Here is a 27,651-nt window from a genome sequence, read left to right on the forward strand (position 1 = left end):
CAGTTGTGGGATTTAATGTAGATAAGAGAACATCCTAAAAATACTTAAAATAAAATCAAATGAAATGAAAACCAGAAAGAGAAAAATGCAATTTTCCCATTACATTTGGTTTAGTGTGACTGTAAAGGGGAAAGAGGTGTGTGTGTGTGTGTGTGTGTGTGTGTGTGTGTGTGTGTGTGTGTGTGTGTGTGTGTGTGTGTGTGTGTGTGTGTGTGTGTGTGTGTGTGTGTGTGTGTGTGTATCTGGAGCACAGGAACCATTTAACCTAGCTCATTCTTTAGGGATTTATGACGAAGGACAGTGGAAGGTTACGTGTAAAAAGCTCAGAGAGGAACAGTCAAAAAAGCAGGCCATTAACATTCAAAAGCAAAGATGCTACGACATACCCTTGCTGACATAAAAAAGAAAAACTGTTCCCTGAGGTTCGGACTATATAAAAGTCATGGAAAAGGCTTTGAAGGAGGGGATGTGGTTCAAGACCTGTATTTAGACACAGAGGGCCTGCAAAAGGTCAGAAGAAGCTGCACAAACTTCAACAAACCCATTTATGTGCACCAGAAGGAGGCACCTACCAAAATTTCTGTCAACATACATCTGCCTCCACTCTCCCTCTTTTTATTATATTTATTATACATCTCCAATATCACAAACACATCAGCATTCAAAACCGTCATCTGGACCCCAGGGACGCCACAGGAAGCACAGCAGAACATCAAAGCGCTACCTGCGCCCGCAAATCCATCATCAGTCAAAGAGGGGCATTCCTTTCTGAGCCGAGCCCAACGTGTGACAGGAGCAACAGGCATGGACGCTCTATCAATCACACAGCGCCGCCCTGCAGCCACCATCATCTCCTGCACAGTCCAAAGGTGAGCAGACCTCAAGGGCCACGCGTCTGATTACAAACCGCTGCAGATAACGTCCACAGACACATGCTCGCACAAAAAAAATATAATAATAAAAAATAAATAAAGTGCAGCTGCGAAGTCACAGCGGCCCGTGAATTAAGACCAGGGAGGACACATTCCAGTGATACTGATTCTTGCCTAATATAAACTGGTTCAAACCGTCATCTGTGCTCGCCTGATCCACACAAGTGTTGTGGAACGCCTCATTCTCAAATCTCAGCGTATAGAGATTGTATATTTTAAAGTTAACCATCGCTCAAGGGGTTATCGCGCAAAGACCCAGTGCATATACAAGCCCCACGTCAAACAAACTGTAACATTTCACAGTTCGCTGCAATTCATGTTTATTAATTGAACTTCAAAGATAAACTGACAGCAAGGCAGTGGTTTTTCCCTCTGATTATGGAGTATTTGCAATCCACAGTGGGCCGAGTGCGGCATGCTTGATTGTTTCACACATTTCGTGCAAAAATAGCCAAATTCCACAGCTGCTACTTCGACTTCCTTCAGTTAATAAGAGCCAGGTGCACCCTTCAGAATAAACAGGCATGTTCAAATATTTTCACAGGCTGCAGAGACAGAGTACACTTCAATGTCAGCTATTCATCGCATTTCTACACAGGCAGAGCGAGGCAGGCTTGTTATGATCTGTGCCAAGGTTTTAGACAATTCATCTGTACTTTCTCTGCGGGGACTTGAAACAAAGGCCTATGGGTACAAGGCCCTTCAACAAACCTTGTTAATAATCCGCCCACGCCCTTTTACAGAGCTAGCGTTGCTTTTCTTTCGATTGTTTGGCATACACGTGAACCATTTTGAAAGCTGAAATCTCCATCTTCTCAAAATGGCAGGGGCTGGAACGGCTTCAGTGCCGAATGAATCATCTTGTTTGAACATGCAAGTTTGAAGATACAGCACAGATAAGGTCTTGACTTTATACACCAAGATGAGGAAGAGAGAATATGAAGGAAATGTGTAATGCAACTGCAGGGCAAAAATAACAGAATCTCAAAAGTCTTCAAGGCTCAACAAGTATGGCTGACTTTTAAGCCAGCTGACGTAACGGTCATTGGCCCTGTTGAACTATTACTCCATTGACTCTAAAGCTTACAGTGGTTGATCACATTCAGGTCTTGTGCAAACTGAAATAATATTCCATTATATTATATATAAGGTAAAGTTATCTAGCCAGCTAATATAAGCCAGGTTTTCATCCACATATTTTTGTGTGAATTTCAGGAAATGCTGGATAAAAGCGAGATATGAATAAATTCCCAAATGTGCATAAAACTTTGCTTGTGGTGGATGAATGAATAAATAAAAGTTGATTTATTCATTCAGTCAGGCATGCACAAACTACCACGCTGCTTTATTTTTTATGTTTTTAAGATATTGTTTAAGATAAGATATTGTTTTTAGTGTTTTTTTTACTTGGATTGAGACGATACGTATAGATGAGGTTTTATTAAAACTGCAGGAATGATTTGTGATAGCCTTAGAAGCATTGGTTAAAATGGATTGGAAAAAAATATTAATCATCATGCCATCGGTGTCACAGTGTTGCATTATACTTGTATAGTTCCAGATTTTATTGCCCTTTATAAACCTAAATTTAATGGTTCAAAAATGTACACCACCACTTTTTTTTTTTTAAGAAATTAATACTTTTATTCGGCAAGGATGCATTCAACTAGGGGTGTAACAATACCCTAATTTCACAATTCGATACATATCACGATACTGAACTCACGATACGATATTATTGCGATACTCCAAGACATATGATAAAAGGTTACGAATTTTTTTTTTTTCTGTTGATTAAATGCTACATTTTATATAACATTGTGGGTGTTGTAAATGAATAGGCTTGGACAATGGTGACACCAGAATAAATATATTCATGATTCTGAACCTGAAAATACAGAATTATTTGAGACGAATATGCTTGCACTCTGTCACTGGCTAGATATACAGTATTTAAAATAATGTAGGCCACTTTTTACTGGTAACATAAGACTTATAACAAAAGCATTATCAGGACCCACTAATATTTCCCTATTATTATACATTATATTCAACATAATAATATATTGTAGTTTAATGTAGTACTGACTCTGAAAACTTACATTTTTTCTCACAGGGTAATTTTTATTTTGGGTGAACTATCCACGATACATATTGTCACTAGTATCCACGATACATATTGTTGCATTTTTGTATTGCAATATATTGTTACACCCCTACATTCAATTGATCAAAAGTGATAGTAAAGACATTTATGTTACAAAAGATTTTTTTTCTTTCCTTTCTTAACACCATTCCAGCTTCTATGGACTGCGGCCAAGACTGGAGTAATGGCCGCAGAAAATTCAGCATCACAGGAAAATAAACACATTTTTAAATCTTATTTTTGAGACCTTATAAGCTGCTAGAAAACTTAGTTACATAATGCTATAATATACATAGTACTGTTATACAACGGACAGCAGCACTAATATCGGTCTTAAGCTCTGTCAAAGCTCTTGGATATTGACTATTGACTGACACCAGCTATTTCAAGAAAGGAATTGGTTACAATTACATTGCAGCAGAGTGGCTGTCAGATGTGGACTATTCTACATTAGGACTGCAGGGATGAAATTGATTTTTTATTGTCTTTTCTACAGTCGTTGCACACCATTCACGCAAATCTAGTTTATTGACTTCGAGAGAGAGAGAGAGAGCGAGAGAGAGAGAGAGCGAGAGAGCGAGAGAGAGAGAGAGAGCGAGAGAGCGAGAGAGAGAGAGAGCGAGAGAGCGAGAGAGAGAGAGCGAGAGAGAGAGAGAGCGAGAGAGAGCGAGAGAGAGAGAGAGAGAGAGAGAGAGAGAGAGAGAGATCCATCTCAGACATGACTGCATATTACACATCACCAGCCGACAGCCTTAACCGGCCACACACTCACTTATCAAAAAAAATACTGCACCTTTATCTGGTTAAGCACAGTCCACACCACATGCTCGTATTTCCCAATACCAAGTCGATTTCCATTAACTTAAAATATAAAGCCGGCTAGTCCCTGTGGGTTGTATCATAGAGGGTGTGTTTTTTCCATTAGCCCGTCCACCCGTCCCTGCCTGTCACCCAGACCTCTGACTACAGCCTTTGTCTGAGTTCACTGATCTGCCAACAAACCTAATCGTTAAACCCAATACGCTCAAGATGCCGTGCGCAAATGCAGGTCCCGCTTCGCTTTAAGCAGTGACATGCTTTGACGTTTCTACCTTCCTTCTGCGGCACAAAAACATGCAGTGATTCTTACCTTCATGAGGGTGAGAGGCCCAGAGTTGGGCCATTTGCAGGCTGGCTTGGTTGGGAGCTCGGAAGGCCGGATCCGACGACCCGTGAGCGCCTGATGCGCTGACGTATCCGCTAAGGAATGGGCTCGAGGCACCTGGGAAGGCATCACCTGCAAAAGAGAGGATCAAACGTTTGCTTATGAAGTGACAGCATAAAATGAGGCCATTAAAAAAAAAAAAAGTAAGCGCTGTCATTTGATATGATGACATTCCACTCAGGAGAATAGCCTTGGCAAAAGTGGAATGATTAGTCTGTGAAGCTCTGCGGTTTTCTTTTGAAATTCGGGAACCACAGTCACAAACCTGTTCCGACTGCCGGACAGCCTTTTAATTCCCTTCAAAAGAAGATTGTTTACCGAGAGGCAGAGAAAAACCACAAACACGAATTGCTTTTGCTTGTAAACAAATGTCATGAATAATTATTACTCATCCTAAATGTTATGTTAACTGTCATTACAATAGTTACCAGATGTGCAGCTTCAAAAGGGGGAATGTCTAAATAAGTGTGTTTTCTTTTTGCCAGCTTTGACGTTGAAGCGGGAGACGACGCAGAGGCGCGTATGGTATTCGGTCCGCTGCCTTCCTGGAGCTTTTAAAGTCAAATAGATAAAAACAACAGCGATAGGACATGCGGTTTTCCCCACTGAGATCTGCAGAAATGTTTATAAATGCTGTTCAAGTCCATAACAACTCTGGACAGGTCACTAAAATTCCACGGGAATTGTTAAAGTTTCCCCCTAGTGGGGATATTGCTTGAATTTAAAGGGATAGTTCACCCAAAAATGAAAACTATCATCATTTACTCATCCTCATGTCATTCCAAATCCATGAGGTTAGTAAATAAAAGTATAAATTAAATCTGTTCCATCATATTAAGCAATTATATCTCTTCACAACACTTTTTAAAAATAAAATAAACTCTTACATTTGTTACCTTTGTTTCGAAGATTGGTTTGCGTGAGGGAGAGCAAATGATGACAATTTTCATTTTTGGGTGAACTATCCCTTTAAATCAACGAATTAAACCCATATGCCAAACTATTCAAGCATGACGTATAAACGGATGGCAGTGGAAATTAATGAGCCCTTCCCCCAATTCAATTCAACCGCTCTCCGTTCCCACATGCCTTTCCTCAATCCAGCGTGGGAGGGGCACTTCACACTTATTACTCAAACCAGAGATGGACTCGGACACACTTTCACAGATACACATACACACAGCACTTCCTCCTGTGCCGCAGACACCTTGGCACAATGGGTCCATTTTTTGCATGTGTAAATAGTGCATTAGCATGACAAGAGGAGGAGGAACAACAAGGCATCAACGGCAACATGAGCCTTTTGTAGAAGAGGTTAGCATGCGATTAACCTAGGAGGGAAGCAGTCTTGCTCTGCTGATGAACCGTTGGGCCATTGTATTGCACATCGCTAACAGCAGATGTGAACCCTTTGGACTGCATCTAAACATTAACCACAGGACAGATTAGACCTCTGGATGGGGTGCAAATGGAGGAGAGGAGATAGTAGAGGAGGAGGAGATCCATACTTGGGAGATGTGGAAGGATATAGTGCAGTATGCAAGACAAACACTATAACCGATTGAATTTGCAACACCACATTGCTTTGAAAAGAAAGAAAGAAAGAAAGAACGTTTTTCTAAATGCAGGATTGCACACCACTGAGCTTGTGATTCTGGGTCTATTGGCCGGGCCAGGGGTGCTCTTAAGCCTTTTCTTCAAACACACAGCAAGGGCACTGCTTTATTTATTCAAACAGAAGATCTGGACTATGGCATGGGTCACGTGACAAGAGGTCATATTTTTTTTTTTTTTTTTTTACCCATTTGAGTCCAGTCCTATAATGCAAAGAATGAGAGAGGAGTCATTTAGGAGACACTTCTAATCCAAAGCAAAGAGCGGTACATTTTTACTACAGGGTCATACTCTCATCGAGAGTGCAATGGTTACTGGGTAACTCAGCAACTGTCCAGTTTACAGTTCACTCCTTATGTGGTTTGAATAAAGAACCTTTAGGGTCTACGCCAACACTCCTTTGAAGATTTTCAAAAGTATGAAGGTACTTGTTCATCAAACATCTGAAACCAAGTCACGATTTAGTCTGATTTGATTGTTTTAGAACGATTCATATTTGTTTGCAAAAATAAGCTGAATACTAATTGTAACTAGAGAGTTGGTTTAGTCGAATATTAACAAATTACATCAGGCTATACAAATTTCTCAACGACTGAATTTCATACAAGAAATTCCAGGCACATTTATTATTGATCCAATAGAAAAAGGATAATATCAAGTCTGCAAACAGATGCTTAGTAGACTATTAAATATGCATAACAGATTTGCACATAATGTGGCAAAACGTACTGACCAATAACATCATGCAGGGTCATAAAAATAACTAACAATAAAAAAATGGAATGTAACAAAAAAAAGAAATAATCCCAAGACATGCATAAAAAGTAGTTTCTAAGTATATTCTCCAAATATGCATAATAAATAAAATCACAATGCATTTTTGCATGCCTATGTTCTATTAACGGCTATTTTGCACTAGAAGTTGGAATGGGATTTGGCTCCATTCAGCTCAATAACATTAATGTCAGGCATTGATATGGGGCAGTCATGCTGGCATTCAGCTTTATCCCTAAGGTGTTCAGTTCAATGCTCTGTGCAGGTAAATCAAGCTATTCAATTCCCACCTCAACAAACCAACTGCATTGGCTATGTTTTGTAAATGTGTGTACTGACATCAAAACAGAAAAGGGACTCTTTCAAAAAGTACAAAAAGTCTAAAACATCTGAGCTGGGATTTCTAGTTCCCAGCATTCTTTGCCATGGCACTTGCAAGGGAGAGTAAAAATGATCAAATAAAGTGTTATATGTTTTTTTTGTGTGCAATATTAATGTTAAGTGGGATATTTTGTGGTGTTTAATGTTTTGCTATGCTAATTTAGAAGTGTTTCTGCAATGTTGGGTTTTTTGTGGGGGTTACCATCATGGTGATGAATGGAGCATGAGCTTGGTTTGAGAAGAGGTATATGTTGAGTGTTCTATATTACTTTACTTCAGCAATTGCAATGATATGCTAATGCTAGTCAAAGCATTGTGTTGCCAATTAGTAATTCAGCATTAGTTGTGTTTCCTCTACTAAAAATATTTAAGTTGAGATAACATGATAATTTTAAGTTAAATGCATGAGTTAGCTTACTCAAATATTTTGATTTAAGAGCAAAACTTTTTTTTTCAAAACAAAAGTTTCGCAAACTTATTAGGGTTTACAGTGTGGTGTTAGCCTGGGTTTCGCCATGCTGCCTTGCACACAGCGTGATTTTAAATCACGCTGCTAGGCAGCCTGGATTCCATGGACCAGATTTTCGCCTCAGCGAGGGGACCAATCACAGAACGGGGAGGGAGCAGCAAGACGATGACGACGTCTATGCGACACACCGAAGCAGTTTGTTTATATCTATGGATCCAACATGGCAGCAGACGCGAAGTTACCTTTCGATGCAGCCTTAGATAGTGTTCTAAGTAGTTTAGCCATCGTGTACACATAAATCTCTGACCCATCGTCTTCTTCCCAGTTGAATTTCTGTCGCTCTACATACGTCATCTGGTATAATTGAAACGATTGGCTATGAGCTACGTACAGGCGCATTTGATAGACATTCGTAGCGCCCAATAAACGGCTCTGGGCATTCGTAAACCACGCCTCAAATACGAGAAAATGAACATGTGGTTCCCAGACCACGTCTCAATGAGACGAGGTCTGACGTTAGCCAGGCTAGTGTGGTGTAGTATTGTACCATTTTTCCGAAACTAATACATTTTTCTGAAGAAAGATCGACACTTCACCTATCTAACCCTTGTATGCTGACATGACTGTCCTGTAATGCATGTCTGTTATTTGCTATCCCCTGTCCTCCCTATCCAAGTCACATCCTAAAGCAGTTCAGTATGGTCCACTGGCAATGTTTGTCTATGACTGCTGGGTGAGGCTGGATTGACTGAATCACAAGTTTGTCCAGACTTTTGATCATGCAAAGTATACATTCATGCAAATTGAGTTTTGACTGAGTACAAGTATCCTTTAAGTTTATGTAGGGTGAATGCTCCACTCAAAAGGAATCACAGTTATGCCTGTGCCACAGCCTGTAACATAAGCAGCAGCAGCAGTTCCTGTCAAATAAATATAACTAAACCCTCAAAGCCAGCATCATTTCTGTGTAGTTTCCAGGCGCAGTGTGAAAACCTCAACACAACAGCAACCATAAAACTGTTGCCCTGATCAGTGCCACAAGATCGTTTACCTAGAAGTACGTCCAAGAAGGTCTCAATGGGAATTTACAAAGTCAGTTGTTTCACATTATCTCTGAAATATTCATATCCCATCTGCAAACATTTCCCAATCCCATATAATCCCTCTGAACCCAGAGTTTGCAGGGCACGTTAATTGTTTCCAATCATTCAGCTTTAAAGCGCTCAGTCGTCATTTAGGATGCATGAAGAAAAACACAAGGGGTTCAGTAGGTCAAAAAAAGGTCAGTTCCTTAACATGAGTTTTTTCTTCTTTTTTTTTTTTTTTAGAAGAGTTTAACTATTTCCCTCCTCCAAACGAAATGGCCACTGTCAGAAGACCAGCTGAATAGGACACAGGAATTTCCTAATAGCTCATGTTGCTCAACTTAACTGCAACCCAACAGGCCTTGCACTGAGCTTTCGCAATTCCCCAACCGACACCCCTTATAATTAAAGCCAGACTCTTAAAAACAATTCAGAAAGAACTGTTGTAAATTAGAGAAAAGAGAGACACTAATTAGAATAAGGCCTTAAACTGAGGCAAAGAAAACGAGGCCGTTAAAATACTCAGAGCCACTCTTAACTGGTCCTTCAAAAGCACACCACCTGCTCTGAAAAACATAAAGAGCACTTCCACATGACAAAAGATGACATTATGATAGACATTGCAATGCTGTAGACAAAGCATGCTCAGTCAACCAATTCACACATCAAGGGGAACTGAAACTGGATTTAGTGTAATTTAAAGCAAAAACCATGACGGAATTACACAAGAATGCAAAACATTGTGAATATAGGCCTACACAATACAAAAATGTTATGGTGAAGTGCATAAAATAATTTCTTACCTAAATAAAAAATGTTCATAGTCATAAAATCAAAATTTAACCCATTTATACGAGGTTTAACTCAATTCATTAAAATACAGAAGTTGGTCTCAATTTCCATGTCATGCCAACTTTAAATGTACAGACGCAACTAAGTAATGAACTAAGTAATTAAGCACAATAACATGCAATGATTAGTCCCACATAGCAACATTAGGGACTTTCGCACCGGGTAGTTATAGGAACTTAGTTATAGGAACTAGCCACTAAGGTGGTTCCCCTAGACTAGAGCCATTTTCCTGGTTGCATTCACACCGGCTGTAGGATCTCTGAAGTGACGTAAACCGCATTCGTTGTTGTGACTTATTTTGACGGCGCGGCTGACATTTATTTTGACGGCACTGAGAACGCCAGAGCCTGAGTACATAGTGCTCCCTTTCTCCGTCTTCATTAGTTTATGATCTGTTTACCAGTCCTGTCTAATACGTTATTAGACAGAACTGTTATTACTTGACAGAACTGTTATACAAAGAAAGTAAACAGTATTTGAAAAAGTATTAGCGTTTGCCATGTGTTTGATGCCCAAAGTCGCTAGCTGAGCAGAAATAATCATGGTCACCTTGGAAGTCACATTGGATTTTCTCCATAGTGTAAAGGTTGAGAGGTCCATCGATCACGGTTTTCCATGTTCGTAGAGTAAATATATAGGCTATAAACTGTGTGTGTACACTTTTTTTTTTACTTTTTTTTTTAACCCTTTAAAACCGGATGTGTCGTCGACGACACAGCCAACCAAGCTGTATCCATGTCACTGTAACTCTTCAACCGTTTGCACTATCAAAATAATTCAAATAGTTCCTGAAAGTAGACATCATGCGCTTTTCGCCAATATACGGCTTATTACGGTAATGTCATGCTTTCCGACAGCAAATGACAGCAGCGCGGGATGGAAGGATTTGAACAGAGAGATACGACGCGCGGCAGGTTAGAGTGTTTTGGATTGCATAAAATAATAAAAGAAACAAACAAATACATGGCGAAAGAAGTGTTAGACAGCAGAAGAGGGGATTGGGATGATTTTTAATGTAATTTGGGAGGCGGATGGCCGTTACTCTTTCACGTATCTAAGCATGTAGTGCGTGCATGTGTATGTGTGCGTGCCTATGAATGCGTGCATTTAGATGTGTGCGTGTATGACAAAAAGCGTCCTAAATGAAAACTGTGCAACCCAATGTCACAAAAAAGACTTGTATATATGCATTATAGGTTCATTTTTCAACTTTAAAGTGTTAGTTTCTTTCGTTTATGATTTTTTCAGTTTTTTTCTAAATAAAAATCAGTAAATTTACTCTCGTTTTTTTTATTTTTGTCTATTTAAATTCTATTTACAAACTCACCACACACAATAATGGTCAATAACTGTAAATTGTTGAAAGCTTATATTTTTCTGAAAAAGATGACACCTTGCACATGAAGATAACACCTATTTTAGCTTCAGGTTTTAAAGGGTTAATGGCATGTGCTGGTGTTTCGCGTGCATTCGGCCAATCAGCTTACACTTACAAGTCACTGGCAGTTCCTATTTTGCCGAGTTAGACACTACTCTGAAGTTGGAGCTAATTTAGTTCCCGGTTCCTGTGCTGCGAACACGGCAAAAAGCGGGTACTTCCACCATTCGTTTTAGGGACTATGAAAAGTTTCCTCAGGTGCGAAAATATTGAAACATCTTTTTGTTGACCAATAGCAGACACTAGTGGACCTGAAATTACGTTTTTTTTTATACACACTACACCCTAATGTCTTTGTCTTATAATATCATCTTCCACTCAAGCATGTGGCTTTTTAAAACATGGTCAGGGAATTATTTTTTTTGATACCCAAATATATAACAGAAGAACAAAAACCTTTGCACAAAATCAAAACAGCGATCTAACAAGCTCCTCACTAGTTTTGTTATGTAGAAAAAAAAAAAAGTTTACATGCCAGTTCCTTTTAACTAACCCTACTGGTAGCCAATAATTATGGTGGAAAACAGCTGTTCAACTTTTACAACTAGCCTACTATTAAGAATAAAACACCATCCTTGTTGAGCAATGTAACATTCACTTGGGAAAAGTATACATTTAAGATGTTTTGAAGAGTTATTTTTGGAAGCATTCCTGTCCACTAAGTTTGTTGTATTTTTATGGCCCAATGGAAAACGAGTAATTTGGGATTCTATCTCAGCTCAATGCATCACCTGCAAAGGAACAAAAACATGTCAAACTGTACCAGTTCTAACAAGTCAACCTGGATCTTATATAATACACTGAATTCCCGCATCTCACTTGCAACTGCAGGGCTCAAACTGAAATTTTTGTTCAGATGTTTTGACAAGATAAGAGTGACAATATAATTGCTACCTATAGTGGTAAATCCAACATACCGAGGTAATCTTTGTCTAATAAACTAGCTTCTAAGCGTCAAGTTTAGGCGTCACTGCCTATTCAACAACCGAGCCTACAACTGTGTTAAACAATGTGTCTGGGCAGCAATTCATCCTAGAAAATGGCAAGGATTATACATAGCCCTTTGTTGTATACAATAGTGAATGTTTAGTTTTGCATGCAGAGTTTGTCCTTTGGTTTGAGCAGAATAATATGTAGTCAAAGCTAAGCCTGTCGCGATAATTAAATAACCGTCTGATCGCGATTATTTGATCTAACCGTGATTGTTTCAGACAACCGCGATTATTGCGCTCTTTTATAGGCCTACGGCACAAGGGGTAGTCATGGACCGAAAGAAATAGACAAGCACTAATCAAGTTTTACACGCCATCCGCGTTTTGTGCCGCTCTGTTTTGAAGCGTATTATCATGCTTCCTGCGTGTCATATTCAGGGACGTGCAGAGAGTTCCTCAGGGGCAGGGGTTTAAATGTAAAAAAGGGGCGCTTTAATTATTTATATATAATAAAAATAGCCTACTGGCCAAAAGTTTGAACAACTATTTTTTATGTTTTTGAAAGAAGCCTTTTATGCTCATCAAGGCTGCATTTATTTGATCTAAAATACAGAAAAAAAACAACAACAAAAAAACAGTAACATTGTGAAATATTACTACAATTTTAAATATTCTATCTTATAATAGAAATATTTTGTACCAATATAGGCCTACACTACCGTTCAAAAGTCTGGGGTCAGTCATTTCTTTTCTTTTCTTTTTTTTTAAAAGAAATTAATACTTGTATTCAGCAAGGATGTGCTAAATTGATTAAAAACACACAAAAAAAAGTGACAGAAAAGAATTTCTATTTTAATTTAATGTTGTTCTACTTAACTTTTTATTCATCAATGAATCCTAAAAAAAAAGTATCACAGGTTCAAAAAAAAAAAAAAAACTGTTTCCAACATTGATAAATCAGCATATTAGAATGATTTCATGAATCATGTGACACTAAAGACTGGACTTATGGCTGTTGAAAATCCAGCTTTGCATCACAGAAATAAAATATATATATTTTTAAAGTATATATAAAAAATTGTTTTTAAATTGTAATAATTTTTTCTGTCTTTTTGATCAAATAAATGCAGGCTTGATGCGCATAAGAGACTTCTTTTAAAAAATATTGCCCAGTAGTACTGTACTACTATACTATTGCTGCATAAATATCTATGCTAGCATAATTATGTTTACTGCATAGTAAACGGTATATCAATATACAAAGACAAAAAACAAGTGACTTGAATACTACTACTATTAATGCTACTTTTGGTGCTGGTTTTGTGCAGTGCTTTGTAGTCAATTAACATCTATTGTTTCAACGACGCAGATTCAGATCGCTTCATAAATGTAAATTCGTCTGTCCATGTAATTTTCAAATGATTTATGAATGACGGGAAAATTACCGCTCCACTTCACATTGTCCAATGAAATTTGAACTTGTTGTGCCAGATGACGATTGGTCGGTGTATTATACATGACAAACAGGCTTTAATGAATTATTTAATATTTAAAAATATGTGATGTGTCGATTTTTAATTGAATTTTTCAATTGAAAAAAGCTATTTTATTGCCGTGGAGCCATATAAGTTACTCACTGAAAGAACCATATTTGGGTCGGGAGCACCGGTTCCCGAGCAGACTGTATAATATCTATACGTTTACACCAGTGCATTTACATTTTAAAACGCATAACCGACCCTCGAAAACGGAGACTGACTCTTCAGTCAAGTCTGAAGCAAGACAGTCACACGCAAGTGCCGCAACGCGTTATGGTAACGACACCTCAGACTGACAGAAACGTAAAAATAAACGTGAATTTAGGCTACTTTAGTTTTGTGTACATGGTCATGTTAATAATTATAATCAAATGCATTTTGTTTTATTGACCACAATAGCACTTGATTAATTTTGAAAAAGGGCAGGGGCTTGAGCACCCAAAGCCCCCCAATAAAATTGTTAAATGTAGGAATACATGAATTAATTTGATAAGAGTACTAATAGTAATTTGTTTTTCTTAAAGGGGTCATCGGATGCAAAATTCACTTTTATATGGTGTTTTCATATAAATGTGTTTTTGCAGTGTGACAACCACCATACAATGAAAAAAATCCATTCACTCCTTTTCTTTCTTTTTTTTATCCTCAAAAAGTCTAAACATCAGGCCATTTGGATTTTATGAGCAATATGATGTCATAATGCTCATGGTCCGCCCACGACCACTGACGGACTGTCCCGTATTAGCATATTTCTGCCCTCAGCCATTCAACCCCATGGAAGAGAGGGGTGGGGTGATCAGTTGCTCATTACCATTTAAAGAGACATGCACCAAAAGAAGTCACTGTGAACAGAGCTGTTTTTGAGGAGGTAAAAAGGGTGTTGTTTTACACAACAATTGAGGAATTTTAACCAAAGTATATTACAAACTTTACATGAACACCCTTAAGAATCATACCAACTTGTGGAAAATGGGCATCCGATGACCCCCTTAACATGTTTAGATTTTTATAAAATTACTGTGCAGATTTTTTCAAGAATTACTTTTTGCTGACGATTTATACACACTCAGTTTAATAATAAAAAAAATTGTCATAGCTATTGAATATATTTATTTAATATTTAAGGTGTTAACTGTAAACTTGCACTGCAAAATGATAACTTGCAAAGCAATAAATTCATCACAATTAATGAATGAAGCACAGAAAAAATTTATGTCAAAGCCCTGAAACCTGCCAATGAATCTGCATAATCGCAATTATTTTTTAGACAATTAATTGTCAGCCAAATTTCATAATCGTGACAGGCCTAGTCAAAGCACATGGGAAGTAAATGATTCAGGACAAAAGGTACTTTTCTTTACTATTTAAGCAGACTTGAAATACAAAGACTCCAAGTAAATAATCTAAAAAAATTAATAAAATAAAAATGTACTATTGCTGTCAGAGGATTTGCCTTCGAGCTCCACCCAACGCCTGATTGGTTACCAGGAGAGGGAGAAACATGAGCCAGCAATAGAAAGGTCAAGCACATTTATGACCATCAGCATTCAATCCTTCCTTTCAAGACAGAAAGCTGTTAAAGTTACAAAAGTAGCATTTGTTCACAGCGTGTCTTTTTAAGGTACTGTCAGCGAACAGAGCCGTGACCTTGTGGCCAATGAACGGTGTACGCATGAGATGAAATTCTTTGAAATTACTTGCCCACAATGAAATATGAAAAAAAGCCAGCATGAAACACACACACAGAGGCAGCTCTGTAGTATACGACAGCTTTCTCATCACATCTACTTCAAACAGCTGTGCGATGTGGCGCACTGCCCTTCTAACATTAATATCTGCACTGAAGAAAAGCTGCTCATCACCTTTTCATTACACAAGAACAACATTGTACATCTTCAGTGACATGGAAAATAAGGCTTTGTATCCAAATTCAAGATCCCACCATTTCAGATATTACACAGGGAGCTGTGATTTCACCTGACCCTTTCATCTTTCCTCAGACAAATTAGCATGATGGCACATGCCTGAGGAGAAAAACCCTGAGTAAACAAAGGGTTTATTTTTATGCACCATTATTATTATTAATCATAGTTAATAAAAATAAATAGAAAAGGCAAAATAGCACATTTCTTCATGAGATGATCACATTTAAAAAACAAATGAATTCAATAAAAATATAAATGATTTAAACTAATAAAAACGACCATTTACAGTGAGTAACAGGAAAACAAGTTCTAATCCAATTTAGGTGAAATTTTCTTTTTTCCTTATTAAACTTCACAGCTGATCAGCAGATGTAAATTAGCCTGTGGCTAACTCTGGTACAATGCATCAAATGGTAACATTTATGTTGGAAATTGTACATGGTCCCTAATAAAAAAAATAAACAAAAAGCCAAGTAATACTAATAAATGGATTGCTTTATCAAGATTACTCAATGTAAAAGTAGTTACATAACCCAAAACTGCACATTTAAAGAACAAAGTACCAAATAATGAATGTAAATGAAAACTAAAATGAATACAACAGTATGCATTTGGTAAATTTTTGCCATAGCTGGGCAAGCTAAAATAGTACAAGCGTCTTCAGCACTTATTTCCAGGCACTGTAACTGGAGTCAGTGATATGAGAGAAGGGCTGTAGTGCTGGCTTTCATTTCACATCCTTTGTTAGCTTTTCAGAGGCACGGCCTAATCCGAGGTCAGGTCAATGCTACCCTGTATGGCCCTTCCCCCGACACAAACCACCCCATCCTCATGCAGGCCGGTCTCGACACCACCCTCACTGCCCTTTGGCCCATCCTTCAGACACGTGTGCACATGCAGCCTCAGCAACTTCAAATGAGAACACTAATTATTACTGCTAGTGACTCAATGTACTGTAAAATGTCATTATCAGCCAATAAAAACATTTTTAGATACTAATTTACAAAAGAACTTCCAGCAAAGCATTCATTGGGGCAAAGGTTTGAAAATCAAACCTGCACCAAAAAAATTAAGAAACATAAAAGTATAATATAGCCTAACCCTAACAATAATAATAAATAATGTGAAATATTATATTATAAAATGCACTTAAAAAAAAAAAAAAATCCCACTTATCAATGTGAAGAGTGAGCAAACCTAAATATGGCATAAATAAGCAAGCTATTTCTGCTTTGTCTTTTCTGCTTTGCAAAGAAATCCAAATTAAACAACAGACATGGTGTGCTTTTATCTAGGCCATGAGGTTCTGCAACATAAAAACTTGATCTAGGCTCACATTGGCGGTTTTGTTCGAAACGCAGCACAGTTTGCATAAAAAATTGGTAATGCGAAAGCGGTCATACGGACCCGGGAGCGCATCGGGGTACCGAACCCGAGACTACCTCTAGGAGTTCGGATACATCAGAACCGTGGTGCAATTCGGGTGAATGTGAGAGCAACTCGGACATGGGAAGTAAAACAACATGCACATGCGTTTTAGACGATGCCGGCTTCATTAGTTCAACAAAACACATGACAACGGTGATAATTTTCCTGGGATACGAGCGAGAATGAGCGTGCAGTGTAATCGCGCATGAGTGCAATCTGAGAGGCAAATGAATGGCTCGCAATCTACAGTCTCCTCAAAACAGTCAGTTACAAGCAGCAGAAAGCCACCTTCTTGCAACACACACACACTAGATGATGCAAGTGTCATTCACTCTGCTGCGTATAACAGCACCAAAAAAAAAACACACAAAAAAAAAAAAACCCAACAACTTTATATTGACCCACGTCCTGTAATCATGTTTGTGATGACGTATGATGAACGCAAATGCCCCGGGGTTCGACGCAGTCGGGTTTGGACCCTGGCAAACGTGCCCCCTGCCAAACCCTCATAATCACCCTTCCAATCACATCAAATCACATTTTAATAACATTTTTCCCCACTGCCACTTCTTGCAGATTTGAAATCAAGGATGTTCCATATTTCCCACTCTTGCTGTACAATAGGATCATTCTAAAGGAAATTCTGCATTTTTTCGGGCATTATGAAGAAAGACTAAAGATCAAACACTCAGGGAGAAGAGCTTCAAATAATGAGAAAAAAAAAAGAAAAAAAAAAAAAGGAAAGAAAGAAAATTCAGAATCATCCGGACACTTAAAACAGAAAAATAAAGCGGCAAACACCCTCCAGTGAGACTCTCAGCACTCCTCATAAAACACGTTCATGTGAGCATGTCTAACAGCCGGGGCATTTTATTTCAAATGTGCGCAGCGCATAACCCATGCAGGATGAGCAAATGGGGTCTACGCGGCAGGACACTAAACACTTTATGTTTAATTCAGAGGAAAGTCAAGGCTGCAGGACGTTTACACACATCCTCCCCCCCCTTGCTCTCTTTCCATCAGTCCCTTCTCTCCTTCCATACCACTCAGGACAAGAGGGGGTTGGACTCCTGCATTTTACCATTCACTCTTTCAGCCGAGCTCCTCGCCTGTCACAGCAGATCACAATGAAGGACAGGTCTCATACTGTCTACTACGGCCCGCTACCGGCCCACGCTGCAGGCAGACCACAGAGTAAGTTCCACTGCAGTGATAGAACCAGACAGCACCGAGGACGGTCACACATTAATTCGGCTCTCGCCGCATCCCATTGCTAAATAAACAGCAACAAATCACTGGTTTAGCTCCTTCCCCCTCTCAGCACTTCATAGGAAGGTTCCTGTAACCTTGAAACCTCAGCACACGGAGCAGGAAAGGATAACACCTGGATGGCAAAGGCCATTTTTACAAGTGGTTTTCCCCCCTAAAAGCAGCCTCAGGGTATAAATAAGGGTTTGTTCCCTTCCTGATTAAGGCAGCGCAGCCATTTCTGGTGAAGTCATCAAGACGACGGTATAATATATAGCTTATTAAACAGAAAAGGCTGAAATAACAAATGTAACACAACAGGAACGTTCATGCTCAGCTCTGGATGCCCGCAAGCTAGTGGAACGACAGGAAAGTGCTAAGACAGTCCTTCAAAAATAGAACATTTTTACAAATAGAACTGAGTTGCCATTTGGGGTTTTTGCAAGAAAAGAGGGTGCTTAAAAGGAATCAATAAAATCAACCCCAAAATCTAGAGGGGAGTGAACCATGTGGAGGCAGTCATTCCTATCTTGAGGCCAAACACCAGGGTCCTCTATTAAAAACAGCCCATAAACCACCAGTAGGGCTGCAACTCCAGGATCCTCTGATGCGGCATATATAAAAATCGATCAATCATACATTCCAAAAGGCAGCGCACTTCAAAGGCATATCAAGCAAAGATTTGCATTTTCCCATGATGCTTCAGTACTTCAAGTTGCATGGGAACCCTGTTAAACAAGTGCTTTGTGGAGCAGAAAGGCAAGTTTCATGCAATGCATTTCATGTTCAGCAGAATCAGCACGTCGAACAAACATTAACAACCCCCTATTAGTAAGACCATTACAAATGCTAAAGCTAGCATTACTAATATAAGACAAGGAAGTAAAAAAATTATTAATGGATGATCGTTTAATCTGAATAATAGACAACTACTGACTCCCAAGACAATGAGAAAGGAAAAACCATCAACTAGAAAATGCAAGTCAAAACGAACTTAGTGAATCATTCTCTGAAGTTTAGAAAGCCAGATAATCTTCAGGTAGATTAACATCCTTTAACGATCTCTGAACATGTCAGTCATTGCCCAGAAATTGAGTATTACACAATTTAAGCTTGCTCTCCTTCATCCGCCTTCCAGAAAAATCCATGTTAATGCTACTGTCCCTAAACTAGTTATCATGAAGTTGAGTAAATTCACCAAGTTCCAATGTGCCCATGCAAATCACTTCCAATTGCATTAATTACACCGTCATATTGTATCGCATATAAAATAAAGGGGACTCATATAGTGCTGTGCATAACGCTTTGCTACATTCCTCTTTCAGTGTGATGTTCCTTGTCATGTGAAGACCAGCAGATGGGCAGGTTTCATACCAATAAAATGCTCCAGGATTCATGTTTCTCAAACCATCACTTTAAGCTCTAAACATCCGCTGGCATTTCCTATAGACGCCCAAAAACACGGCCCTTTGGGTGATGATTCATATAATTTCTGCAGTGTTTACGGGATGCTTTTAAATTGCTGCACTGTAAATATCAAGGTGTTCAAAACATATTTGAATCAATTGATCTTTAGAAGCACATCAAACGAGTAGACAAATGTGCAACGTTCTAAGAATCTAAACTGTACATTACTCAAAGAAAACCATGCTTCTGCTCAGGAAAAAAAAGGCCATTAAATATAACATTTTCCCATTTTAATACATCTAAAAAAAGGAAAGAAAATAACTGTAGTTCTATTAACATTATTATGATGATTTACAGTTCATACTGCATAGGGCCCTTGTCAGATTGGTTGCTATTTGGACATATTACAGATAAAATCTGTGGTGGGAAAAAAAGCATTTCCTATAGAAATGCTCTGCAACTACATTTGAGTAAAAAGGTTTCCATCACAGCTATGTTAAGCATTAAAGTTAAGGGACAGAATGTTGTCACTTTGAAATCCAAGAATAACAGCCATCTGGTGACTTGGATTCATGCGTAAAATTTTTGGAACGAGTGTTCAATGTTGTGCATGTTTGCTTCACAAGCTGGTGCAAAAACTCCTAAAGGTTCAACCACCCCCTTTCTAAAAACAGAGCGACACTTACATTTAATTTAGCTTTAGCTACTTTCCTCATGTAAGAGACAAACAATATAACAAACTAAATTACTAATTTACACGGTTCTTATCCTCTCCAGAACTACTGCATTATTCTTTCTTCTGAACAGTGGGAAAAAATTCCACAAAGTTTTACAGAATCAAACAGCAGAGCAGTAGTAAGTAATGCAGCATTACCAACGGCTGGGTTAAAACCAGTAGGCTATACTTCTGAATCCGTTGGGAAGCACACACATGGCACAAAATGAGATTGCTTCTTTCTTTCCACCCCACATCATGTACATTCAAAACTCAAATTACATATTTTCATATATTCCACATGAAATTTCAGGCATGAAGTTTTGCTCACATGCCGCCTCAAGTCCCACCATGTGACCTGGTTTACATCCAACAAACCAGAAGCCTCCCTACTCGTAACCTGGCACTGAGACTGGGGTTCAAAAGCAGCCTTCCTTTACAACTTCAACATGTCCGTGCATAAAGCACTTGAAAATATAATTTCAAAACCTCTCACTTCCTGACACTGCGCAGCATCCTGAACATTGAACAAATTTGAGTAATAGCATGTGTACATACTGCTCTTAACTCTTCCATCTATCCTGTTCAGTAACTAATGCATCTCTACTCACGATAAAACAACATATTCCATAGAATCTGGTGAACGGCAGAACAAGAGACTGAAATCTGTTTTCTCTTTCAAACAGAGGAAATTTGGCTATTGAACAGTTATTATTGGAAAGAATGGAATGTCCAGGCAGTTCCCAGGAAACTGAGTCATTCTATAAACACATGATGTATCCGACACTTATTACAACTAAGCAAGATGACTAGGGGAGGGGTCATGAAATACAAACAAACATCTCAGTGAGAAAGAAGTCAGTGTGGTGTCCACTTGGAAGAGTACGTTTTAAAATAAATGCTCTTATATAATGTAGTCAGAGTGATGTTTTTTATACAGAATTACACAATTACAAAGACATTGTGTGGTAGATTAGTGCCACAAACAGCTTTAGTTGTATTTTTTTATTACAACATATTTAGTTTCAATATGCAGGTTTAGCACCAATAATGGCAAGATCAAAAAATAAACAAGAGCTCCACATGCCCTTTAAAGGTCTTGTTTCTAATGATTATTGTAAGAAATTGCAAGATACAGTTAGATGCGTATTTGTACAATGCAACAAAATTATTTTCTTTTTTTTATTCTTAAAAAAAAATAGATGACTCAAAGCTCAAGGCAATAATAATAAAACCACAATCTCTGAAAGTTAATCATCCAATGGTAAGGTGTTGTCAGATGCAGTGATATCATTTATTACACTACCCAAATCTTATCAGTATAATGCATCCAATAACATGATGTAAAAAAATGTCATGGTAGTCGAAGGTTAGGGTGACTAAAACTAATACAAAGCTCTCTCAGGTAGATGGGAAATATGGATGGGTAAACTGTCGACATCTAATACACACCCCTAAACAAAATGAAATCTCCTTTCTTAAGAGATCTAGGCCTAAAGGTTCTTTGACATCTGCAGAGTGTAACATCTAGTGGATGGGCTAAAAGGAAAAGAAAGTCTGATACTTCATTAATCACTATATAAAAAGAGATACAGTGATACAACACAGAACACCTTTTTTTATTTTAAAACTGGAACATCACTGATTTTTTTTCTTCTTCCCCAAACAATCCCAGCATTGTTGTCATTTGTGACAGCCTCATGGAGGTTTCTTCTACATTTGTTACAAGTAATTTGCATTGGGTCCAGCCCCAGGACACAAGGCAGCTATTCTATGTTGCATCATTAACGCTGTTCTTTGTTTAATGAAGACCTACAATTTAGAATTTAACAACTATAACAATAAACAACAATAGCTACTGAATTATTTTAGCGATATAAGCTATAACACATTCATTTCAATTAGCCTAGTGCACATGACAGAAGCCACCATTTTACAATAACTCAGAGACAGTAACAGAAACACAAATCTATGCAGAAATACATAATACACTAGGAGCTCTTTCTCTGAGCTCTTTCGCTTTTTTGCATCCTTGAAGGGACATTACAACACAATGTTCTCCTCACCACCCAATTAAACACAGTAAACTATGTCTATATGCATTACAAATTAGTGGATTTTGCCTTAAAAGGATCATTAGGTATGACATTTTAACTTCAAAAATAATTTGTTACTCTTTAGGCATCTTATAATGTCCACAACATACAGATGTTTCCCCTAATAAAGAACTACAACAAATAGCACGACTAAATCCCATATGATTATACATATCAACATGTTACAACAGTAAATTCAGCCCTATACATTCTGCGTAAGATCTGCACAACACTTACAGAACAAAATGCATCTCAGCAAACATAACATGCAGAGTGGACTTCAAAGAGCATTTCTAAACACAATGGTCAGACACTGCGCCTTAAATGAGTGACAGGGAAGGCAATAGTTCACTCGAGAAGAGCAATAATTGTAGTGTTTGCCCCAGCCAGTGGAGGGGGAGTGATGGAAAACAAATGGGGCAATTTCAGTCATAAATCTATACTGGCGATTTTCGATTTTCTAGTTAAAACATTAGGTCTTTTGCCCAAAACACACCTCGTGCTTTACTCAAACAGCTGAATTTGAAGTCATGACAAAATGCATTACTCTCCGTGGTTTTAGTATTTTTTTTAATGTTAGCGAGCGAACAGAGAATAATTATTACAAGGGTGATTTAAACGCTGCTAGTCTAACGTTACTGCTTTTAAAAACAACTGTTCGCATAAATGTTTATAACGACAGCTGAACGCTAACGAGAAAGTGCTTATCTGTAGCCGAACGCGAGCATTGCTTTGTGAATATTCATTATTGTACGTATTTTAAGTGTTAGCGCACATACACTACCCTCCGCATAAACTTAACAGGATACATTAACTAATTATTAACACTATTAAACATAATTTATTCCTTCCCATATTTCTGTAAAGTCTTATCAAGCTATATAAAAACGGGAAGATATGAGCAGCACAGCAAATTGTTTACAAGACGCTAGAAAAGTTAGAAAGAGACGTTACAGTTTTAACTTTAAAAACAAATAAAATGCTGTTTACTGCAAAGAGGAAAATTAAACCTGAACTTACTGTGGTGAGAATGTAGGTTCATGGCCGATGAGAGATATTTCCCAGTGTGTAGAGCCGCCGGGTGGCCCGCGCCCAGATGACCGGGTGACGGTGGTATTCTGCCGGCCGCAGCGGCCGCGCCGAGTCGGTGTGACTCCATGGGCAGCCCCGAGAGATGGGGCGGCGGTACGTGAACAGATCTGGGGGGTCCGAAGTCTCGGCCATCCATCATCCACAATGACCCAACTTGATCAAAGAAACAGTCCGATCTGGGTAATCCGAATGAGCCAGTCTTAATGGCTATAATGTCCCTAGATTCCCAGGGAAATCAGTGTCCTTATCCGGCATTCTGCCGACCTACAAAAACAAAACAAGAAGAAAATATTCTTGATAGCTGCGGATCACTAACGTTACCGAACTGAATCCAAAATTACATGGAGATGAACACAAGCAGTGCTGTAATAATGACGCAGTTTTATTCTCAACTAGATCGTTGGAAAAAGAGAGTAACGTTAATCTTCTCAAGTGCGAGTGGTGAGGCTGCAAACAGACATCAAAAAAACGTTTAATATCACTCTCGAAAAGTCTGTTTTAGGATCAACAGACGGCAATGCCTCGCGTAATCTGCATGCAGGCAGTACACCGGGCGAAAATCAAGCCTTTTGGCGGGGACTTGACCGATTATTCGCGCAATAAGTGAACTATAAGCTCATTTAAACGCATTACAAACATATATTCTTCGTAGGCTAGTAACGGTCAAGAACAGTCCGTGTACGCGCTTCAACGCGCGACGTGCACGAAATAGCAAAAACAAAATATTTCGAGAAAACGGACGTATGTAAACAACCACCATTTACGAATGTCTGGTTGGTGTCCATTTAGGTAACCTAAACATGTTGATGGTTATAAAACACTAGGCTATTATTTTCTTTTTTGCTTATTGCAGGCTACCTTTTAACGGACTGTTATTTACCTCTGCGAAAGGTTTATGAAAACAAACCAGGTTTGTCTACTGCAAATGGGCTGCTACGGCATAATGCACATAAGTATGTAATATCTAAATATCTAAATGACGGTAGTATCCCAGAAAACTAATAACTAGATCTGAATACAGATACAAACAGTTTGAATCATGTAATATACCCTTCTGAACAGTATGTCATTGCAGCCTCATCGTAATTTTAGGCGTTATTAACTTCAAACAGATGGTAGCGTTAGCTACTAAAATATAATTTGTGCGGTTCCACTTCTTCCTTTCCTATTATGATTTAACGCATTACGTTATGAAGTTGTAGTGTTTATTATTTCAGGAACTGTAATAACGCCTTATTCGACTGACCTTTTTCACACGGCAACTTTTAGTAGCTTGAACGTTGCTGCAAATGCCAAGGTTAAGTAATCGGTACGAAAACAAACACGAATGAAAATCACGACGAATCAAAGTTTAAATACGCGTATGTTATAACAGTTACAGCCATGCTTCACGATGGCAACACCAAGCCGATCGACAGCCACGTTTCAAACTTTCCCGTTTCCATTTCCAGCAACGAAACTTTTACGCCCAAACGTTAATCGCTCGAACACACGGTTTAATGCGTTGCAGATAAAGCAGTACTAAAGCTTGATAGTCAAACTATCCCCCGCCTTTTCATCGCGAAAGCAGCTCATTCTTTTTAAAAGTGTCTCCGATTTTGCTTCATAAACATCATGTTACTGTGTGACGGATCATGTGCGGAGATAAGGCTGGCGACATCTTACTTGAAATGGCGACTCAGTTTATAAAATCCAGTTTCTTCGCAAAATCCGTGAGACGTGTGGTGGAAAATTTCTTAGACTCCATTTACAAACCATCCGTAGTTACGCAGAGCGAAAGCACATACGGGGGGAAGGCCCTGCGTTCAAACCACTGTAGCTCTCGGTAAACTCTTCTGCAATGAAACAAGCATTGTTTAACAAGCTCCGCCTCCGCGAATCTCACCCGACACGTTCTACGGCGAAGCATATGATTGGTCTACAGATGTGTCAATCAACTCCATGTAAACACTTTGGCTCCTCTCCAGCTCTATAAAACCAATTATGGAACAAGGAGGTTGAACTGTTTCAAGCTCCCCTTCCTTCAAGACTTCGATGATCAAAAACAAGCGAAGAATTTTTGGAGGGCAGTTTCAAGGCCGCTCAAATTCGACTCATTAAAAAAAGACGGATGCGGACCTGAGTTATAGCTAACTCAATGAACACACACACTATACACGAGTCCAATCTCTAAAGCATTCATGGTATGAGTTGTAGTAGTAGGCCTACTTAGTAGCTCAAACCAGGGATTTTCGAAGTTGGGTCCGTGTATCGCAATGGGGGCTTGGGGTTCCGCGAAAAATTATTTTTTTGTTTGGGGGGAGCAGCCAAAGTTACACGTTAATCTAATATATTTATTATGTTCAACACTTTATCTTTTATTATCTGATCTTATTACCGTTCCATTCTGGTATCGGAAATCCCGAGAACGCAAACATAATTTATTATACTGAGAGCCTTAAAATGAAATTATAGCCTATTTAGTTTAGCGACACATACATTCAAGAATAGTTTGTAATAGGTCTAAATTTCTATCAAGTGTCTCTTCATACAGTCGTCTTCACATTAAGGATGCAAGACAATCGGAAAAAATAACCTGTCAAACCATATCTCCAGATAATGTTTTTAGTTTTAGCTTTTGTTAAAAGCTTTGGCTTTTGTATAACGGCCATTTATTATTTAATTTATCACTAGCTTAATATATTTTTCACAAAGTATAAATGGGTTTTTTTTATAGGCTACATGGAAATATAATCTTATTTGAAGGTTCTATCTTGGCAATAAAAAGTTTGAAAATCCATAATGTGAACACATATGAGATTCTCTAACCCACTTTACCGAAGGCGTGTTATTTATTTAAATTTAATTAACCGGGTGTGATGGTTTGCATACGACATACGATAAATCACCGCCTGTGAAACAAGCTCAAGAAAATAAATATCAAAGATAATTTTTCCAGTTTTCTGAACCACCCATTCGCTTCCAAAGTCAGTCATTGAAGCATGACATCACGATTTCATCTGAACTTGAACCGCAAACTCTAGTGATCAATCGATCAGTTCACGAGACCTTTCCACACTGAAAAAAAAAGAAAAAGAAAAGATGATTAGAAAAAAAAACTGGTGCGGTTTCTAACCGCCCCTTGGTGCGCCTCACCAGAGTGAGGCGGTTTCAAGGCGTCCTCGTGAAGGCAGTGGAAACGGGTCACACACAGTGTTGCCAACTTAGCGCCTTTGTCGCTATTTTTAGCGACTTTTCAGACCCCTTTAGCGACATTTTTTCAAAAAAGCGACTAGCGACAAATCTAGCTACTTTTTGGACAAACCTCAGTAACCTCCAAATGTTGCCATCACAGTCCTGCGAGCGCGAGGTTTGCGTTCTTCTTGCCGTTACACACCTCACTCTGCGTCTACCCTGTTCAGTGAATGGCTGAGAGAGGAGCAGCAGCACGGCAGCTGACAGACGTGAATGAGCAGTGTTGTTTCCACGGACTTATCACTTATCTTTTGTTTTATATTTAAAGAATTTAGTTTGACCATTTTATTTTATTACTTGTGCTTATCACTTGTAATACTCACTATCACAGTGCTTTAGTAGTTCACCCAGTTCCCGAACTCTCTCAATTCAGATAATTTTACACATATAAAAAATAGTCATTCAACAGCTACCCGTTCTATTGTCTGACAAAAAAAATATAGTAAATGAGATACATTTTTATTAGATATTCGGCTATATTATATTATATTATATTATAGTATGTTATATTAAAATACAGTATGTGAGCATGATTTTAACGATAAAAAACATTAGGCAAGCAGAACGCAAGTACGCCGCGATGACGTCATGAATATGCTAATTGACGTATGACGTCATCTAGCGACATTTAGCGACTTTTAGGGGAGGCGTTAGCTACTTTCCTTTGAAAATAGTTGGCAACACTGGTCACACAGGAGGAAAAGACCTACGTTAATTGTCAGGTTTTAAAAGACCATGCCTCAGTTGCAACTTCTAGCAAAATGACAACACTTTCTGGAAAAGCTGAGCTTCAGGACTGGTGGTTTTCTCCAAGGACTCGCGGGAACAATAGCGCGGATTTGCTGTGGAAACCGTTGGTCTCGAGACGATGCATGGTCATCAGTGCAGCCCTACAGCTTCATGGCTTTCTGAACGCGTTTGTTATTAATGAGCAGCGGAGCGACAGTAAATGGCAGACGCACTCGGGTTTGTTCGTGTTGGCAATTTTAACTCTACTGATAAAATACCTGTTTTCCTTTGGATGTTGGTTGCATACGTGCGCCTTTCCCAATGCCTAAAATCAGCATGGATTGTTGATTTAGGATCCTTTCTTTCGTCCATTGTTCTCGAAGACCCATCATCTCTATTGTTAAGGTGGGTG

The 27,651-nt window shown here is 38.6% G+C and overlaps 1 protein-coding gene across 5 annotated transcripts in view; it reads right to left on the minus strand.

The window, feature by feature from the left end:
- tnrc18 (trinucleotide repeat containing 18) overlaps positions 1-25,159 on the minus strand; it is a 66,229-nt gene extending 41,070 nt beyond the window's left edge. For all 5 annotated transcript variants that reach the window (XM_084425383.1, XM_084425380.1, XM_084425382.1 and 2 more), the window contains exons 1-3: positions 24,942-25,159; positions 23,205-23,540; positions 4,208-4,354 (exon numbers count right to left, since the gene is read on the minus strand). In XM_084425383.1, the coding sequence (XP_084281509.1) occupies positions 4,208-4,354; positions 23,205-23,415 (358 nt within the window). In that variant the 5' untranslated portion in view covers positions 23,416-23,540; positions 24,942-25,159. The remainder of the gene's footprint in view (positions 1-4,207; positions 4,355-23,204; positions 23,541-24,941) is intronic.
- Positions 25,160-27,651: the final 2,492 nt, after the last annotated feature.

Source organism: Rutilus rutilus, assembly GCF_951802725.1.
Source record: "Rutilus rutilus genome assembly, chromosome: 1".
NCBI classification, from domain to species: Eukaryota; Metazoa; Chordata; class Actinopteri; order Cypriniformes; family Leuciscidae; genus Rutilus; species Rutilus rutilus.